Raw genomic sequence first — 20,272 nt, forward strand, 5'->3', positions numbered from 1 at the left:
AATTCACTCCTTCATTCATTTGTTCATCCAGCACATATTTAATCCGCACTTGGTGTCATGTTCAGGGCTGTCCCGGATGCGCAAAACGGCACTGAAATGTCACAGGCCTATTCAGAGTATTTTACATCTTAGAGAAGAGCACGGAAGGACTGAAACTCAAAACAAGTGAACAATGGAGAAAGAAAGATTAAAAAGATGTTCACTGGCTGCAGGGAAGAAGAGAGACCTGCGATCTGTGTCCTGGGTGGGGTGGGAGGGAGGCAGGGCCCCCAGGCAGGCCGCAGTGCCACCAGTGCCCCCTAGACACGCAGCCCGTCCTGGGGGACAAGCTGGAACCTGTCCCGCCAGCACCCCAGCGCAGAGCACCCACCGCCCCCTGGGGCCCTGTGGCTTCTGCATCTGGAGGCCAGCCCAGGAGCCAGCCCCGAGTGCCCTCCGGTGTAGGCGGGGGGCGGGGGAGGGAGTCCAAGGCCCAGGCAGCTAGAAGGAGACCCGCACTCTGGACGGTGGTGGCTGTCAGTGTGTTTGGCTTTCGAAACTGAAAAATAATAAAGGTCCTTCCTCATACCTGAGTGTTGTGAGCGATGCACCAGCAGGGCTGTCCGATGCGCGTGTCTGTGTGCCAGGGTTTCAGCCGTCCCGAGGCGGGGAAGTGTGACTTCTGTGTCCGATGCCGAGTTTTCCAAGAACACGTGGTCGGGCGGAGCCTCCTTGTCACGTTGTGGATAGTTAAGGAGTAGGAGCCGCTGCCGCGAGTTGGCCGCCAGACTCCAGGCCCAGATCGAGCCTGCACGCAGCCGAGCATCGAGGCCGTGGCAGCGCGGCGTTCCAGCTCATCCGTGGGCGCGCTCAGAAGCCTCCAGACCAGGACGTGGGATACGGGCTCTAAGCACCTTTCAGAAGGAGAAAGGATCGATTTTTCTTACTTTTTGCCACAGTGGACGTGACACTCAAAGTCTCCCAGCTCCATGCAGGTTAGGGCTATGGAAACAGTAGCTCCCCTGTCCCTGGGGGCCCCGTGCGCTGGGCACCCCGATGCAGGGCTGACCGCAGGGGGGGACCTGGGCCCCGCACCCCGGCTTCCTCCTTCACAAAGTGGGGATCACGGTCGTCCTATGTCAGGGCCCTGCACCGATGGGGTGACAGGCTCATCCGGTGCTCAGCCTGGGAAGAGGTCTTCATTCGAGTTCACCGACGTCATTGTTCACTAGCAAACAGGGTGGGTGTGCGTGTGGCCCACGTGTGCGTTTATTGATCGGCCTACATCCTTGTACAAGGAAGGAAACTGAAGTTTGGGGAGTGAGAGTAACAGACAACCCCGGGAAGTCGGCCTGATGGTGTCGGATTGTCCGAGTGTCCTCAGAGTGCTCTCAGACTGACTGTCCCCCGGGCCCAGCCCCCGCCGCTGCCACGATGTCCAGGAGGAGCGAACAGCCCCCTTCAGCAGCAGCTGGGAGACACCAGGAGCAGCAGCCCCTCGGCCGACCTCTCCGGCTCGCGGGAGGCGGGTGCCACCCAGCGTGGCGGACCCCCGCTCGCACCTGGGGGGCCGGTCCCTCTGAGCTGCTGGGTCTCACCTCCAGCCACGAGAGCGAGCCTTCTCGCTGGACGTGCTCGGCGGGGGTGGAGGGGACACTGACGGAGGGGCTAAGCCCCACAGTCCTGGTAAAGAGACACAGATAAGGCCCCGGGGGTGGTTTTGGTTTTGCCCAGAGGTCGGTGTGAGCCCTGGCTCCCACGAAGCAGCCCCGGGACCTTGATTCAAACCCCCGGCACCTCTCAGCCGCTGCCTTCCTCACGTGGGACGCGGGCGTGAGCACACCCCGCTCCGCGAACTCCGGCCCCAAGCCTCCCACACAGGCCGCCGCCCCCGGCGCGGAGCGCGGCCGGGTCCTCGCCCTTCCCAGGCTCTCAGAACTGCGCTGCGGGCCTCTGCAGAGGGCGCGGCTCTTCAGATTGCATTTCCGACTTCATCCTTCAGGGCCCAGCCTGGTGCTGCTGAGGCAGAGAGGGTGTCCTTCCCGGGGCGGCTCCCAGCGGCTCGAAGCGGCTCCCGGGCTGGGCCCGCCTCCCCAGCGCACGCGTCCTGCGCGGTCGCACACGCGGCTCCGGTCTCACGCGAGCCCTTCCGGAGAGGAAGGGGCGGCTGATGAAGTGCTGCGGGGACAGTGGTTCCACAAGCTTTGCTATAAGATAATATTTATGGAGTAGTCTAGGCTCTGGTTGGAAGTGAAGCATGAGGGCCTTAAATATTTCATCCGGCTCATTCCGCGACCGCGGTCCCCGAGTCCAGGAAAGTAGGTCCACCGCCCGGGCTCCATTCATCAGCTTGCTCTGCGATTGTCCTGAAGCCAAGAGTGAGTCCCCTTCGTGGGAGTGACGATTCAGCATGAAGCTGATACTCAGACATGCAGAAGTCCGCCTGCACTCAGTACTAAGGAGGTGCTGGGGGCAGGAAGCCGAGTGGCTTGGGGTCCCCCGCGGCTGTGGGAATGCCCAGCTGTGTCGCAGGGCGCCCCCCCCCCCTTTCCTCTGCATTTCTCCACCCTGAGCTGCTTGTCCCCAGGAGCCCTGTGCAGGGCAGGGGGCGGGGCGGAATTTCCCGGGATTCAGTGCACCCGTCTGATGGAATCACTGAAGCACTGCCCTTAGGTATGTGCTCAGTCTCTCCAGTGAAATGCCGAGCCCCTCAGATGTCCCCCCTTCCCGCTCTTCTCCGAGCTGATGAGTGAGGGGGTGGGGCAGGGGCGCCGGGGAATCTGGTCTCCCCTGGGGGCTCCAGAGACCCCCACATCATGACCCCAGGGTGGGGTCTAAAAAATTGAGTCTAAGCTAAGACAGTATTAAGCCATTTAGATAAATAAGACTAAGGAACAGAGAGCTAAAAAAACACTCAGCTTCACAGCACCTGGCCCTGTTCCCTCAAAGAGCCATTAAGGTGACATGGAAGCCAAAGGCAGATAACGACTTCAGCAAATGCCAATCACCTCCCATTTGGGACTTAGGATTCTGAAATGATACATGGCTGTACCTGAAGTAATTAATTATAGAAGATTAGCTAGGCTATGATTCAACTTAAAATTTGAGTTCCTAACTTGCTGCCTTTTCTCCTTGGTCATCCCAGCTGGCTCCATCTCGGAACTGGGAGTCGCGTTCGGGGCGACGCCCTGGGAGTTTGAGTCAGGGCGCCCTCCCGGGAAGGATGCCGGGCAGCCCTGCTCCTCTCTGCCTCCCGCTCCCTGGTGGAACTTACCCACCAGCAGTGCAGCTGATCCTGGGTAATGGGAGCTGGACCCCGATTTAAAGTTCTAAACCTTCCACTCTGGAAGTGCCAGTAAAGAGGATGCCATGATGCTGGGAGGGGCCACATTTCCCCCGCTGCCCCACTGGCCAGTCCTCCTTGGAGATGGGACCTGGATGCGCACTCAGCCTTGGCAACAGGGTTGCAGACTTCCAGTAGTGCTGCCATTTGAGTGGCAGCTCAGTGGGAGGCCTAGCTCTGCACAATGGAGGCAGCCGACTGGGGAATACACCAGCTCTTTTCCCAGGCCTCCCACGGAAGGAGGAGGCAAGGCCGAGGGCGCAATGAAAGTGCTCTTTCTGGCATCCCATGGCTCCGTTCCCCACCGCTGTCCTGCTCAGTCAGCAAGCTTTCAGACACTCAAGTGGTAGCATCATGATTTTGACAGTGAGTTTGATTTTGTGCTCCTAAGAAAGGATTCAGGACGGGGACAAAGGTTCCTTTCATCCCATTCTGACACAGCACACAGGAGGGGGCCTGGCAGGGAAAAGCTTACAGTCCCAGCAAGGGACTGAAATTTTATTCCAAGGGAGCTGGGGAGTCACTGGAAGGTGCAGGCATCCAAGGACAGTGTGTGCTCTGGAACTCGGGGACAGTGTGTGCCTCGATGTAGGGGAAAGGTTATGGGCTCTGTCTTCTCCCGCATAAATTTTAACGACATGGTAGAAACTTGGGGTTGAAAGGAACAATTTCTTGAGGCCTCGATTTCTTGAAGGCTTTACCCTACCAGCAGTCATCTTCAGGGACCCCACCATCAGATGGAATCAGGTTGTAGCCTGCGAGGGGGATCCTGGCTCTCTGGGCCAATACACAGCGTGATGAATTAATCAGTAACTAGTGACTTGGTGCCAGCCACGCCCTGGCCCCGGGCTGGGCACCAGGCAGAGTGGTGAAGCCGACTCAGCGCCTGCCCTTAACACGCTCCCGATCAGTAACCGGTACTGGTTGGGAAAGATTTGCTCCAATTTCATGTGGCTTTTACAAGTTACATAAAAAACTCATCCCAAGTTAAAACACCTACAGAGTGAAGTGGGGAAGGTGTAGCTCAGTGGTAGAGCACGTGATGTGCACGCACGAGGCCCTGGGTTCAATCCCCAGTACCTCCATTAAAATAAATAAACTTAATTATCTCCCCCCTAAAAGATTTTTTTTTTTAATATGTACTGGAAAGCAGAAAGGGGGAAGCAGTTAGGTGACGGAACAGCAGCATGCTAGTACTCCAGGGAAGCTCAGCACCAACCAACAAACACAAAGGAAATACATTATAACAGCAAAAAACTGGAGAGATTTGCAGAAACAAAGATCATCCGTCCCAAGAGAGACAGTCAACAACCCTGTCCCGGCACTTGGGTGCACACCACACCGTCCCTCATTCATTCAGCCGAAGTCTGGGGAGACTTGACTGTGGTCTGAGGCCGTCAGCGGCCACAGGCTGACGGGCGTCCGGAGCGCCTGGGCCGGAAGACGGCCCTCCCAGCAGACGTGCTCTGTCAACAGAACTTTGCTCTGTGTGTGCTGCTCTTGCCTCGGAAGCCGACACCTCTGATCTGTGAGACTCACACTCTCCAGGAGCCTGTGCCGGGGAGGGGTGCCACCTCACGGCACCGCCTTCTCCCGTTCAATGCCGCGGCCTTGGGGGACCCATCATGTCCAGAGATCAATTAACTCCTGAGTCCTTTTTCCAAAAAGAAACACTCATAGGTCTTAAATGATTCAACTTGCGCCAAGTGATGTTCACTCCTTGAGTTAATTCTCTTTTCAAGCCCTTTAAACAGCATGAGAACACGGTGCTGTGTGTCCGTTACCCGCCCCATCCCACATGCACACACCCCTGCTTTAACTAAGTGACTCCTGAAGATCGGTTGTAAGTCAGGCTGTGTCCTCAGCCTGCAAACTTCCCTTCCTGTAATAAATCCTACATGATCATAGTAAGTTATTCTTTAAATGTGCTGTGAAATCTAACTTGCTAATATTTAAGTGGGATTTCCCACCTATGCTGAAAGGCGAGGTTGGTCTACAGTTTTCTATTCTGGAATCCGGAGGGATCTTTAAAATTTTTAAAAAATCATTGGTTTATTCAAGTTTCCTATTTTGCCCAGTTAAAATTTTTTCTATGTATTAGAAACACAATTTATTGATTGTGTTTTATAATCTTTTAAAAGTCCTCTACACTAATTCATTTCTTCCTTCAACAAATATTGTGCTTGACTTTATAGATTCAGTTCCTAACAGAGAGGCTGCCATGGAGATGTCACATTTTAGGGATTTAATCACCGTGCCTGGTGCTGATTTAGGTGCTGGTGATACAGTCGTGAAAGTGCTGGGGAAGACCTTTCTCGGCAGAGCTTCCATCCTAGCGGGGGAACCACGGATGAAGTAAACAAATTGGTTACAGACAGCGACACGAAGATGACAAAGCAGGACCAAGGGATGTGGACAGGTGGGTGTGGCCGCCCGGGACACAGAGCTGGGGTTTCGTGGGGAGCAGGCCGGCACACCCAGGGCTCCCAAGGTGAGCGAGCAGGGCAGGTTAGAGGAGAGGCAGGGGCAGGGAGAGGCAGGCAGGTGGAGGGAAAGGAGACACGGGTAAGCCCCTCGCGGCCGTTGCTGGAAGGTTGGGTGCTTCCTAAGGGCGGCGGAAGATGCTGGAGGGCTTTCCACATGACTGGACAGGATCCGGGGACACTTTGCAGAGTCTGGCTGTCGGGCGGGGTGCTGGGGCTGAGAACCAGACTGGCTTGGGGAGCCTGGATCCAGGTTGAGCGGTTGCCTGGCAGCTGAGGGTGTGGCCATGTGCCTCCTCTCATTTTGCTTCAGTTCTTCTCCGTCCTTGAGGAGGTATTCTGGAAGTTTGCCCGCTTGACAGCTTTTGTCTAAGAAACAGCTCTTGGGTTTTCTGATGCACTCACGCCTCTGATGTGCTCTGGTCAATAATTCCTTCGTGGTGTCTTGGCCTCTGTGACTGCTTTCTGTCTACTTCTTTTTACATGTTGTTCCTTTTGCTCTTTTCTGAGTCTTAGCTCATTCGTTTGTTGCTTTCTTTAAAACAAAAACAGTGAGATGTCATGTATCCCAGAAATCTGACCGGGAGCAAAACCTTAACTTCACCAGACACAGCAAGTTAGGTACTAATCGCATTACATCCATGACTCAAATTTCACCAGATCAAGGTCCAACGTGGACAAGTGTGAATCTCTCTGAGCCCTCCCATGTTTGAGGAACTCTCCACCCAATCCAACCTGCCCACCCCATATTAGATGGACACCCCAGATGCCTTCCCTGCCCCCCTGTGCTGGGACATGGACATTGACAGATGCCAGGGACAGGGGGACCAGCAACTGTGCAGAGCCAGCACCACACATGCAGCAGAGGAGCCAATGGAATCCGACGGCAGGACAAGTCCCAGGAAGGAGGGACGACCACACGTGTGCACGATTCCCAGGAGCCGGGACGGTGGGGCAAAGAAAACTGACCTCTGGAGGAGGCAACAGGGAAGTTGTCGGAGTGGGTGCTCTTTCCGACAGTGTCTGCTTCTCAGTGAGCAGGGAGGCAGGCCATCCCCTAGGAGGAAGGGGACATGAGCAAGGATGGGAGGTTCGAGGGGAGGCAGCAGGTGTGCACACCCGGAAAGGGAGACCGTCAGCTCTGCGGTTGGCAACTTGTGGGGATTTCTCAAACATCTCAAATGTTTTAGCGATCACGTCTCCATGGCACACGTGTGTATGTCAGAGAACACAAGAATGCAAGCTAGATAAACTGCATCCTACTTTAAAGCCAGGATGAGAGAGCCCTGCACAGCCAGGAAGGACGCCCAGGTCCCCGGGCTGCAGAGAGAAGCTTGGAGCTATGCCCCCTTCAGTCCTGAGCCGAGCAGAACAACTGCCAGATACAGACGTGCCTTCCATCAGGAAGCGGGACTGAATGGGTTTGGAAGTTGTCTGGCCCTCACTGACGTGGATGCCTGGTACATTCTTTCCCTCCAATGTGTCTTTACACGAATGGGGGTATTTCACATACTCGCTTCTGCTTTTACTGAATAAAGTATCTCCTGCTGAGCCCACGTTTTTAGCGTTCTCCATCAGAGACCCCTGCTCTCCTCTGTGGGTTAACGCTTATCTTTGAACCTACTCCCATCCTCTGGGAGAGCTGGAGAGAAGTCAAAGACATAAATATTTGAGGTGGCTGAAAGCAAGCCTCCCCTGTCAAAACCCTGTACTTTCCCTCAGAAAGTGAGCTGCAGACCTTCAAAGCCTCCCGTGGGGCCCGCACGCCTGATGGCGCGTGTGGCCTCGTCTCTGGCTTCCTGGGACTGGTTTCTGACGTAGAGGAGGAAGACGTTCTCCTCCCAGGCATGCAGTGTTAAGGGCCCACCGCAGACAGTGAATCACTAACTGAAGCTAGACTGAAGGCTGGATGCTAGGATCTCTGCTTCAAGGGTTTTCACCCTATTGTATTTACAAAAGGATATTTGACTACCTGACCCTCATTCATCTTCCCGCCGGTGTTAACTGTGAGTTGTCTGCCTAGGAAGAGCCAGGCGTGAGGGGGCCACGCTCCAAGAGTGCGCGACTGTATTTGATTTTGGACGTGGTGCTCACGGTCGAGCAGGGATGTTTGCACTGGCTGCATCATGGCCCTGGATAGAACTCTAAGATCCCCTCTGTGGGGAGGGGAGAGCTCAGTGGCAGAGTGTGTGCTTAGCATGCATGAGGTCCCAGGTTCAATCCCCAGCACCTCTGTTAAAAAAAATAAACCTAATCACCTCCCCCCCAAAACAAACAAACAAACAAAAAATATAGTCCTGGGAGAGCAACTGCTCTAAACTGTACTGATCCAAAATCCCTAGGAACTTGCAAGTGTTTTGGAGAAAGTACGCCTCTGGGAGCAGGGTAAACGGGCCCGATGACAAAGCAGGACAAGAAACTGGGCTAAAGCATTCTGGGTGACCATCAAGGAAAACTGCACCAAACATGAGATCCTCACAAAGAGGACAGCGCTTTGTCGCAGCTGCACAGGAAGGAGGGGCATTAAACATTTATTACTATTGCCTGTTTTCAGAAACCATTTGGCCGAGGGCCACCTGGCCTGCCCCCTGGAGCTGCGGCCCCGGCCCTGCGGCTGCCGGGGGCTGCCTTTGTGCACACTTCAGAGGCCATCTAAGTGCAGGCTCTGGAGGGCATGGGGGCTCTGAGCCGGGGAGCACACATCAGCTAGGATCCGACATGCTTATTACCTGGCATCAACGTTCAAATGTTAAAATCCTAACTTATTTCCAAGCTCTAGAAGGTGCTAAAATATTTAGATTAAATCCTTTGCTAGAATTACAAGGACAGGAAAAGAAAGCATATTAAGAGAGAAAAAGGGTAATCGTAGCAAATTGGCAAAATGATAGACTATTTGAAAATTAAAAGTCTCATTCTTGGTCTGTATCAGTATTTTAACATGATTCTGGCTCATTCCCTTTAACTCCATCTGAAATTATTAAGAAATAATTCTAAAAAGGTTGGGCTTGCATTTCCACCCACCCACCCAATCAGTGAGGCTCTAACCACCGGGGCTGGCCCCGCGCCCCTGAGCCGGGGACAAAAAGAGGGAAACGCTCCATCGTGGACAAGCTCATAGTGCAGGACCGAAGTCCCCTGGGAGGTGTTTCTCTGTGTCCATCCCATAGGCTATGTGTGCTCATGTTTTTTCTTTTTAATTTAAGGTCTGTAGTATATACTTCCACTCTTTTAATGGGAAAGTTGTATCGGTAAGTTAACAAGCTTTTCTTCCTAGTCATACGTGCAGTCCGCTTACTCATCTCCCAATCAGCTACAGAGCCGCCAACATCTGATTCCGCCTCTGCTAATAACGAAACTGCCCTTGCCAAGTGACAATGGCAGAGAGTGCCTACTCTTTAAATGACCCCTCTGTGGCATCTGACACAGTTTATAACCTTCTCAAACTCTTCCTCACTGGGACCTGTCTGTCCCTCTCAGGTTTTCCAATGCTCTTGCTTTCCTTCCCTCTCTCTCACCATTCTCTCTTGGGCTCCGCTACTTTTCAAGGTTTCATTCTCAGGTCTCTCCTCTTGTTCTAAGACCTCCTAGTAAATGGTATGCACACACTTAACTCAATCGTCCACCAGAAACTGGTGGCTTCTAGACTTCCCCCTCTAACTGAGGACTCTTCCCTTAATACCACATTGCAACGTTTATCAAATGTCTCCGCTGGGATGTCCCATCGCCAACGTAAAACACCTAAAACCAAGAGCTTCCTTCCCCCAGGTACCTAGGTCTCCTTCCACTCCCCACCTGGGTGAGTGATGGTACCCCCAACCCAGTTACCCTACGACAAGTTGGAAAGTCACCATGGACTCGCCCTTGTGCACAGTCCTAGGGTCTCAAGGTACCGTCAGCAAGCCCCGCCTGTTCCAGCTCCTCGCCTAATGGGATCCCACCTTCCCCACCGTCAGAATCTTTATACCTTCTCTCTTAGGGATCTCAGCAGCCTCCATTTCATCCCCTCCGGTCCAGAGAAGTTCTTCTAAAATACAAATCTGACCTCACTCCACTCTTGCTTAAAACCAAAGCTTCGAACTGCCTCTGCATCTCCTTCAGGATATCACCCCCGTCACCTCTCACTCCTGTCGAGTGGTGACACTTCCTGCAAAAGCCACGCTCTCCCATCTTTCTGTGCTTTTGTGCAAAATGGATGACTCCCCCTCTCCCTACCTGGCCAGAGCCTACACCTTCCCTACTCATTTGTGCAAACAGTTCAAAAGGAAGCCTTTGATGACCCCTTCCCATGCTGGCTTAGGATTTCTCTGTGCTAGAATGGTAATCGTGTACAGCAGGGTGTGGCAAAAAATAACAATCAACATGTACTGAGAGCGAATCGGCCATAGTGGTTCTCGAACCTAAATGTTCACAAGGATCACTTGGGGACATGTCCAAATGGCGACCTCCAGGGCCCGTCCCAGTGTTCAGGTCCCTCAGACTTGGGACTGTGATCAGGCAGGTGTATTTTGATACAGGTGACCCAGGAGCCGTACTTTGAAACTCACTGGATGCCTGACTTCACCCCAGTTCCTTCAACACACTGCCACCTAATTGATATTAGTAAAATAGCTTTTACCACCTTAAAACATCAAGCATTTGGCATCAAACACAATTCATGTGCTTCACACATACTTGTCAACTGTCTTAAACCCAGTGAGGTTGGTGTTATTTACACATCAACAAAAGACTATAGAGACGAACTGGATCAAACCCGCACGGAAGATCGACAGGACCGAAGCCTGTGCTCCTTTCCAGGGCACTGTCTTGGATCACCCGCTGCACAGAAGCAACACCTAAAGCTTCAGCAGTGTCCCCATAATGGTCGACTGAGTCAAATCCTTGGCCTGGATTTGAAGGCCCTTAAGGGGCTGCCCCTATGAGACAGTTCAATCTACATGTCAACTTGACTGGCTAAAAGATGTCCAGACAGCTGGTAAAACATTATTTCTGAGTGTGTCTGTGATGGTTTTCCCGGAAGAGGTTAGCGTTTGAATTAGCGGGCTGAGTAAAGCAGGTGACCTTCCCTTGTCCGAGCAGGCATCATCGCACCCGCTGAGGCTGGAATGGATCAAAAAGTTGGAGGGCAGGCGAATTCACTTTCTCTCTTTGAGCTGAGACATCCATCTTCTTCTGCCCTTGGACATTAGCTTGGGCCTTCGGACTCAGACTGGGACTTACACCGCCAGCCTCCCTCTCCTCCTCTCAGTTCCTAGGACTCGGACTGAATGACACCATTGGCTTTCCTGGCTCTCCAGCTTGGAGATGACAGATCTTGGAGATGGACTTCTCAGCCTCCAGGACTGTGGGAGCCTCTTGCTATGATAAATCTCCTCTTGCAGGTATCTGTGTGTGTCCTCTTCATTCTGTTTCTCTGGAGAACACTAACTAATACTGACTTTGGTACCCAAGGTGGCTTGAGAGAAACAGAATTTTAAGGATAAGTTTTCTGAATTGGTTCTTAGGGTCTTAGAATTGTCTCTCTAATCTGATTACATTTAAAGATGCTAATGAGTCTATTTCTGGTAGGAAAGAGAGCACCTTTTCATGATAAAGAACACCCAACCAATTAGGAAGGAAATGTCCTTAATATGATAAAGGCCACATGTGAAAACCCCACAGGTCACACCAGAAGGTTGAACTCTTTTCCTTGCTACAGTCAAGAACAATGCACGGCTGCCTGGTCTCATGTCTATTCAAAACAGTACTGGAAGTGCTGGCCAGAGACATTAGGCAAGAAAAAGAAATAAAAGGTATCCAAACTGGAAAAGAAGAAGTAAAATTGTCTCTGCATTTATTTTTTTACAAGATAGCGAGTACAATAATACATACTTTTTGAGATAATCATTCTAAATTACAGGCTGCCTTTTCTCTAGATATAGCTTCCTAAAAGCTTAGTTATATATATTTTTAAAATACACTTTATTTAACTAATCAAGATACGCTAATGCCAACTGGACTAATGCACAGAAGAGCCAACAAAACAGCTAAAGCCCAGGTAATGAAAATGGATCAATGTCATTGACAATCTGCAAATGCTCTGTATAATTCTACAGACGGCCACAGGCATTTCATCCAACTTAGACAGCCAGCCTGAAACTGTCCAGAATTCTGAAACTGACCTTCTGCACAAGACAAAAAAGTCAAAAAGGGCTGGTTACGTTGTACGTACAAGAAAGGCCAAACTTCGGATCACTGCCACCACCGAACACAGGTGAGGATGTGGAGCAGCAGAGTCTCACCCGTTGCTGGTGGGAATGCACATGGCACTGCCACTCTGGAAGACAGATTGGTTTCTTACCAAACTGAAAATACTCTTACCATGGAAGCCAGCAATCATGCTCCTTGGTATTTACCGAAAGGAGCTGAAAACCATCTACACAAAAACCTGCACACAGATGTCTATAGCCGCTTTATTCATAATTGCCAACCCTGCCAACCTGGAGGCAACCCAAATGTGCTACAATAGGTGAGGGGATAAATAAACTGAGGTACATCCAGACAATGGAATATTACTCAGCGCTAAAACGAAAGAGCTATCAAGCCACGAGAAAATATGGAAGACCTCTAAATGTGTATTACTAAGTGAAAGACGGCAATCTGCCGTGATTCCTGCTACATGACACTCTGCAAGTGGGAGACCTCTGCAGTGAAAAGATCAGCGGTTGCCAAGGGTTGGGGGAAGGGAAAGACTAACAGGCGGAGCTCAGAGGACTTTTAGGGCAGTGAAAACGCTGTATGATGCTGTAAAGGCCACGCACATTTGTCCAAGCCCACGGAATGTACACCACCAAGCGTGAGCCCGAAGGTAAATGATGGACTCGGGTGACTGACCTGTCACTGGAAGTTCATCAGCTATAACGAATGTACCGTCTGGTGGGGACGCTGAGTGGGGAGGGCTGTGCGTGTGTGGGGCAGGGGGTACACAGGACATCTCTGGACCTTCCCTCCAACTTTGCTATGAACCTAAAACTGCTCTAAAAAGAATAGTCTTTAAAAAAAAAAAGAGGTTAACCTGACATTACCCCACACCTGCTCCCCTACCAATTAAATATTTTTAAAAACGGCCTTCCCACTCCCTTTATTTAGACAAGATCCCCGGAGCTACTTCGAGCCTAATGAACCTGCTCAAAATACCCCAAATCAAGTTACTCTTCTCTGCCAGTCATCCTCCCCGGTTCACACTCAGCTCTGCCCCTGGTGGGTCGGTTCACCGTAGATGGGCCCACCCACTGGATACCGCCCAACAACAAGCCGGTAAGGGCTCAGTGAAATGCTAAGGCCAGGAAGCGACAGGATCAAAAGGAAAATGTGACGACACCAATGCATCTGCTGAACCTGAGCCCACGACGCCCCCATGAACACTTCTGTACAGAACAACTGCTGTTCATGAGCACCCTTTTGCCAACCGAGCTGCTCAAACCTCAGGCTGTGATGATGGGGACGCGCAGCTCCACGCGCCCGCAGGAGGGAAAGCCCCACCACAACCGGATCCCGTTTGTTTTTTAAAAAACAAATTCAAAGTAAAACACAGACATGTAACGGCCTTTTAAATAATATATGTAATAATGTATATGCCACACACCCTGACACACGGACATAAACCAGCCTCATAAGGCACACACAGAGTCTGCTTTTTGCCAACTATATACCCCGTAGGTCACTTGGGATGTTAAGTGGTTTCCCAGTCCATGTGTGAGCACATAAACACATGTATCCAGGCCTCAAGTTGAAGATTAAGATAATAAACTCAAGAGCTGAATATAAGACGTCTGCCACAGAAGATTCTAGAATCACAATCAGTAACTGGAAACAAGTAACAAGGCACAACAGCTTCCCTCTGTGCTCACGAAGGTCAAGTTTCCCGTCCCAGCGCCTAAATGTGGAAATAGACTTGGCTGAATCACAAACTGTGTTTTATAGTGCATTTCTGTTACTGTTTAAAAAGAAGTATTTTTCTTATTACATAATGCGTTACAGAAAAGCACTGGAAAAATAAATACCATTAGATAAGCTCATACAATAAAGTTTTTTTTTCCTATTTGTAAAAGATATCTGTTTCTGGTCAAAACTAGTCTAACATACAGGCGTAACAAAAAGAAGCATAAGGGACCCTTTGCAGAGTTCCTGGTGTCCTTGAACTGTATATCTCGTGCCACCCATGTTAAATAGTCCATTTAAAGCCAGCTGGGTGATACTGTCAATGGAAAGTGACTTTTTTATCTTTTTTTTTGGTAATTTAATAACACATACTAGTACAGAGAATAAAGAGTTAACATAACATGGCAAAATGAAACTCTCCCTAGCACTTAAATTTCTGTTACACATTAACTTTGTATTAGGCTATCCTTAAATTTCCTTTTTTCTTCTTTGTTAACAGAGAAGAAAAAAATGTTCCAGAGAAAACTTCATGCAACCAAGCAAAATCTAAACTCTCTAGATTCTCTTTTTTTAACCCCAAAATTCTTGGGTAAACAAAGTTTATTCTAGGAAGAGCAACTCAATGAGACATGAAACCATTTTAAAATATACATATATGTACTATTCATTGTTTCTAAGAACAGTTCAGAGCTTTAGCTTTTTAAACTTACATAGTTATCAAAGGAATAAAGCCAACCACAAAATAAGGCCCAACAGTTTAGCAGTCCTACAACCATTTACGCACGCGTGCCGGGCGGGCAGCTCCTGCAGGGCTGAGCAACTCTTCACAGGTAATACAAGGCTGACCCAAGGCAAAACAAAACAAACCGCCTTGCTCTAGGCAACGAAACTTAAGAGCAATGTAATGAATAAACTGCGAGTTTAAGGCTTTCTTAGAAATATTTTTCATGGCACTTCAACTTTAAACATCACTAATAGGCAAAATATGTAAAAAGCCATAGTTACAGTCACAGAACTGAAAGTACATGCCGTGTCAGCTATCAAGTAAGGGACCGCGTTGCCAGTTTTGTTTTCCGGCAATCAAATTATCCTTAAGGAAGGCTATCCGTGTTTGGCTGTGGTTACCATGTAAATCACACAGACATGTCAATTCACCAGTACAGTATGGACCGTGTCTGGAGTAAATTGGCCGATACCACTCGTTTCTTCAAGAACTGTTAGTCATTCACGCCTTGCTAGAAACGCAGCTAAACTGCCTGACTTCTCTCACCAGAGCGGGTACCGGCCTCTCTCCAGCTGCTAACCCACCGGGACACTCTGAGAGCACTTTCGGTCCCACACACGGACCAGCCGCACGGTGACCCGCTTCCCGCACAGCAGCCAGTGCAGGCAGCACCGCCCGCGCCTAACAGGTCATCCTCGCCACGCCGTACTCCAGGCTGACCACGGCGGGGTCCGGCTTGGAAAACTCCTCGGCGTATTCGCTGTACCGATTATCCGCCGGGTTGCTGCTGTCTATAGTTCGAAGAGCATCATTTCCAGGGAGCAGCGTCTGCTCCTTAAAACACAAGGAAGTTTTGAGCGTAGGTGATTCAGGACGAACTGAATTTAACAATTCCTTGGTGAGAACTCCATCTGCTTGCTTATTTTTACATTGCTTAATTTGCTGGAACAAATCCAAATTTGAAAGAGATTACTAGCTGCACATACGACATTTCAATATAGCTAGCTGAAAGTAGAAAAAAGTGCTTTTGCACATTTTCTCGTTATGTATGATATAAAATCAAATCTCAAAAAATTAAAATCTAGTGAGGGCGAGTAACATGATTGAGAACGCTAACTGTTGACAACCTTTGCAACGGAAAATGGTTATCACACTTGACTGCAGAAGAACGCCAGGTCTTCACATTTGCAAAGCACGTACATTTCCTAGAAGGTCTAAAAGGTAGGCCTTTTATAATGAAAGAAATACATGTGAGACAGTCACTCTGAAACCACAGCTGTGCAACGGAACAAACACAACTCATGTATCAGCTAAAGGTATTGGGGCCTGAAGAGCTGTCTCATGTGGGCTCCTACAAGGGCTGGTTAGTGCGCGCAGCAGGCTTCAGGACAGAGCAGAACTTTTCCTATTTTAACAGAAGATTCAAAAAGTATTCTTCGGCAGAGTTCCACACTCCCCAAATCGTTGGCCTGATCTCCAGACGTCTTCCCGCACCACCTGTATCCTGGGCTTGTCCCTCCTCCCATCCAATCAAGCGGCCAGCGCCCCATCCCAGACAGCCGGGGACAGTCTTACTGAGTGACGACAGCCGCCTGGGGTTTCTGAAGCATGACCGCATGACCCTCTTGCGGCGTCTCCAAAGGCAAAGGAAAGAAGGTCCTAGGGTGGAGGGGATTGCTTTCCTTTGAGGGGGGAGGGATTTCTTAAACAAGATACACAGAAGGGCAAAAACCATAAAGATCGGTCTATCTGTCTACATTAAAATTCAGTGTCACACAAAACATACCATAAATAAAATGGAAAAGATAAGAAAAGACGGGACAAGGCCATTGGTGATACACGTAACTAAGTAAGACTTGGTGTCTGGTATACAAAGAAGTCTTACAGATCAGTAAGGAAAAGGCAAATATGCCAACAGAAAAATGAGCACTGGTCTGAACAGACCAATCACAGAAAGGGCAAAAGCAAACGGCCAACAAATAGGGAAAGTCACTCAACGTCACCCGTTATCTGGAAATCCAACACTGCAAATAACTGAGTCGTGGAGCAGAGGTGACCTGCCAGACTGTGACACAGTCACACAAGAGAATGTCGCACAGCAGTTACTAATGAACAGATGAATTAAAGCTACATGCTTTAATTGATTGACATGGATACACTTCAAAACAACGTTGAGCGAAGTGAAGCAAGAGAGCGTGGGAGCCTTCACATAGTTTAAAAAAGCTCGTGGCTTCTAAAGCTGAGTGAGGGCTTCCAGGGCCCTCGTGTTGCCTGCTGCCCTTTATACTTCGCACACAAACTATTTTCTTTCGTATTTTTCAATATTTAATAAAAATAGCGTTTTAAATCATACAAAACAATATTATAAATTGTTTGTGGATTGAACATATACTGGATGTGTAAAAAAATGTGCAGGAAAGACTAACAAATTCCACGCTGAAGGTGGGGGGAGACTCAGGAGCACACAGGGTCTTCAAACAAAAACATGGAAGAACTGAATCAAGTGTGATAAGCGTTAAAATCTCGCAAAGCTGGGTGGTAGATACCCTCACATTTATCAGGTTTATATCTATTTTTCTAGCTACTTCAAGTAATTCAATCTATTTTAAAATTCAGGGGAAATGATTTAAACTCACCTACTCAGAGTAGAGACCTGGCCTTGAAGCAGTGTGTGCGCTTGGGAGGTGTCCGAATATGCTAATTCACACTGAGCGCGAGTAATTAACACCCCGTTAGGTACTTACAGATTCCAAGTCCTTAATGTCGTTCTCCAACTGTTTATTTTGCTCGTTCATATTCGCAATTATATTAAACACAGACTGCCTAGGATGCAAAGTTCGATCAAACTGGTGGTACATGTTTCTCCAAAACCTTTATGACAAAAAAAAAAAAAGCATTTCAATAAAGTGTGTTTGAAAGAATCAGGCATAGATACTTCAGTCATGCTAACTTACTTGAAATTGAAAGATACTGTATTTGGTTCCAAAACTGCAAATTCCTGAGCCTGGGGCTGGTAGAGAGGATTTAAGTACTTCACTCGATCTTCCAACAGAAACGGCCACAGCGAGTACGTCTTCTCCTTCAGCCTGCAGGGGAGAGCAGCTGAGGGCTCGCCCGCGGACGCCGGGCCCCTCCACGCACAGGCGCGGGGGAAGCGCGCGGCCCGCCTGCCCACCTCGCCCCCTTGGGCCCGGGTCTGGGCCGCGGGGGCCGGGGACGAACGCGAGTGTGAGTGCGCACACACAAGGGCATTAGGAAAAGCCGGGATGTCATTCAGGAGCGAAACAACTCGTTACACACTACAGCTCCAAGAGGAGGCAGGGGCAGCAGGTGGGCAGAGGGAGGAACGGCTTTACACGGTGTGTTTACCAAGTGAACACGAGACAGACGGGGGTTGGGGCAAGGTGGAGACCCCGCTCTTTCTTCCATGACCCCCAGACAGCCAGCAGCTGAGTTCTGAGAGAAGGACGGCCGGGCAGCGGCCGTGTCAGCGCCTTCCCGCCGACGAGGACGACCGGCACTGGCCGGGAGGAACAGCTCCTCCTAAAGCAGCCCTGCCGCCCCAGAGCCAGCCGCCCAAGGCCACCACCAGCCACGACTCGGTGACGCAGGGAGCCCCCACGGCCCGTGGCCGTCACTGGCTCCCCGGGCGTCCCCGCTCCACACCCTCACGCCCCTCCGCACGCGGCCAGCCCCGCCGTCCAGACCGCGGGAGAGCCAGCACGTGCTGCCTTCGACCACGACGGACTCGGCGCCTCCACCTCGGCTGCGGCCGGTCAGCAACCTGCGACTGCTCCCTCCTGACGCTCGGACATCTACACCCAGGACCTCCGCGGACGTGTGTCCACAGGGGCCTCTCACGCCAGGGCTCACTGGCGTCCAGCCTGAACCGGAAAGCCCTCCTCCCGTAGGCTGCCGAGGGAGGGGCAGGCGCGAGACCCGATGCGGGGAAGGCGCTGGGCCGACAACAGCTGCGTTTACTTTCCTCAAAGAACCATCCACTTAGAAACGTGAGAGGAGCTGCAGGGCTTTACCTTACCTCAAAACCAAGTTTTTATACCTTTTACTGCACTTTAGAACTCAGACCAATACTCTCCAGGAAATGAAATAATGTAGAGGTTTTTCTGTTCTAAATACACATTCAGATTGGAAAGGAACACGAGGGGGCTTCCCGGATGCTGCTCGCTTCTGGCTCTGGTGCTGCTTAAGCAGGTGGGCAAGGTTAGGATGCACTGAGTCTCACGCTTAAATGCACTTTTCTCCACGTACACTGCACTTCAAAACACAGCTTAGCCATTACCCCAAGAGTGTGGGGGTATTCAGAGGGCATTCAGCTTCAGAAATACAGACAATAAAATCTTTACAACCAAACTCAAGTTCCACATCCTGTCAAGATATTCTAAGTTCAACTATGATTTATGTCAGACCTCAGCTAAAGAGAAAAGAAGAAAGACCATTTTAATCAACTGTCTTACTTGAGTTCTTCTCTTTCCTTCTGACAATTTCCAATAAAGTTTCCAAATTGGCATGAATGAATATGTTCGTGGATCTGAAGAAGAAACGCTTCATTGAATTCGAAGGCTTGTGGAAACTGTTCGGTCAGATGCCACACGCATTCCAAGAACTGAGTGAACACCGGGGAGACTTCTTTGGGGTCCCCGTCCAGATGGCCGCACCTAACCCCAGAGAGTACAAACTTTTGAAAATGTGCCTGAAAAAAGTCAACTGTTCCGGTACTGTTAAATTTAAATACCCCCCACCAAGAAAAATCCTGAACCATTGTTACTGACGTAAAAAAATCTTATGCTTTTACTGAAACAATTTATACCTGTGAGTTTTTCAACCACAATTTTAAAGGGTCTGTTACTTTCTAACTCCTACAATCCAGAGAAAAAGGAAGGTAATAAATGGCCATGAAAATTAACAAAAGTATGAGACTTGAAAGAAACGACAGAAAAATTTAATCAGTCTTCATATACAAAACCAAAGCATGCTCGCCTCCTATCATCAGACAAGACAGCTCATAAAGAACAGAACTATTCTGGCACTCTGAACGAGTTTTACAAAATACCTAAATGTGTAACTGTGACTCACCTCTCTGAAAACTTATGTCCAAAGGAGATCCAATCCTTTTCTATTAAAACCTATTATAGGAAAAAGTAAAATCCATTTTATAACCACTTTCAATTTTTTGTCTGTTTAGAATGGATTAAATTCTATTATCTTAAAAACAGCATTTATATTTTTAACTTTTGGCTGCAAACAAAACAAAGCAAAAAATTTTAAATTAGAGGCATAAGACAGCAAGAACCTGGATTAGACGTTGGTCTAACAAAGAGTGAAAATAATACATGAGAAGAAATACAGCAGCCTTGTAACTTTATTTCAGTTGTACTTATCACATTGTAAGTGATAAATGTATGTTATGAAACACTACTACATTGACATTTTCGTATGTGTGATGATGATATATGCACAGAAAAAAGGTCAGGAAAATGTAAATCAAACTGCTACCAGTGGCTACCGTGGGTGGTAGACCGGGGTGGGTGTTTAAACCTTTTGTTTTACTTGAACGTTACTTATGTAACACTTCAAAAAGAAATAAGAATGATAAACTAATGAAAAGTTAATATTCAAATTCAAATGATATCTAACCTCTGAAATGTGCCGTCTTTATCTGTTTTCTGCTTCAACTCTATTGAAATAACAGTAGGCTTCCAGGTGTCTTCAGTCTAATCTACACAGCCTCCTTAGTATTTAGTATACTTTATGATTTCATTAAGTAATCACCAAGCACATTCTTTTCAGTGTCAAAATTGCCATGGT

At 49.3% G+C, this 20,272-nt stretch overlaps 1 protein-coding gene and 1 non-coding gene across 5 annotated transcripts in view; one reads left to right on the forward strand and one right to left on the reverse strand.

Annotated features, from left to right (window-relative positions):
- Nucleotides 1-4,334: 4,334 nt before the first annotated feature.
- TRNAA-UGC (transfer RNA alanine (anticodon UGC)) lies at nucleotides 4,335-4,407 on the forward strand. Its single transcript has one exon. It is a non-coding gene; the product is annotated as a tRNA-Ala (tRNA).
- Nucleotides 4,408-4,426: 19 nt separating this feature from the next.
- The window catches only part of MTMR6 (myotubularin related protein 6), a 32,334-nt gene continuing 16,488 nt past the window's right edge, over nucleotides 4,427-20,272 (reverse strand). For 2 of the 4 annotated variants that reach the window (XM_074377939.1, XM_074377937.1), the window contains 5 exons: nucleotides 19,541-19,590; nucleotides 18,922-19,122; nucleotides 17,401-17,532; nucleotides 17,191-17,317; nucleotides 11,612-15,388 (listed from right to left, as the gene is read on the reverse strand). In XM_074377939.1, the coding sequence (XP_074234040.1) occupies nucleotides 15,128-15,388; nucleotides 17,191-17,317; nucleotides 17,401-17,532; nucleotides 18,922-19,122; nucleotides 19,541-19,590 (771 nt within the window). In that variant the 3' untranslated portion in view covers nucleotides 11,612-15,127. Of the gene's footprint in view, nucleotides 6,341-6,774; nucleotides 6,863-11,611; nucleotides 15,389-17,190; nucleotides 17,318-17,400; nucleotides 17,533-18,921; nucleotides 19,123-19,540; nucleotides 19,591-20,272 lie in introns of those variants that run through there. The other 2 variants (XR_012511605.1, XM_074377938.1) reach the window with 2 other exon arrangements.

The sequence above is a fragment of the Camelus bactrianus genome, chromosome 14, assembly GCF_048773025.1.
Source record: "Camelus bactrianus isolate YW-2024 breed Bactrian camel chromosome 14, ASM4877302v1, whole genome shotgun sequence".
Taxonomy (NCBI): domain Eukaryota; kingdom Metazoa; phylum Chordata; class Mammalia; order Artiodactyla; family Camelidae; genus Camelus; species Camelus bactrianus.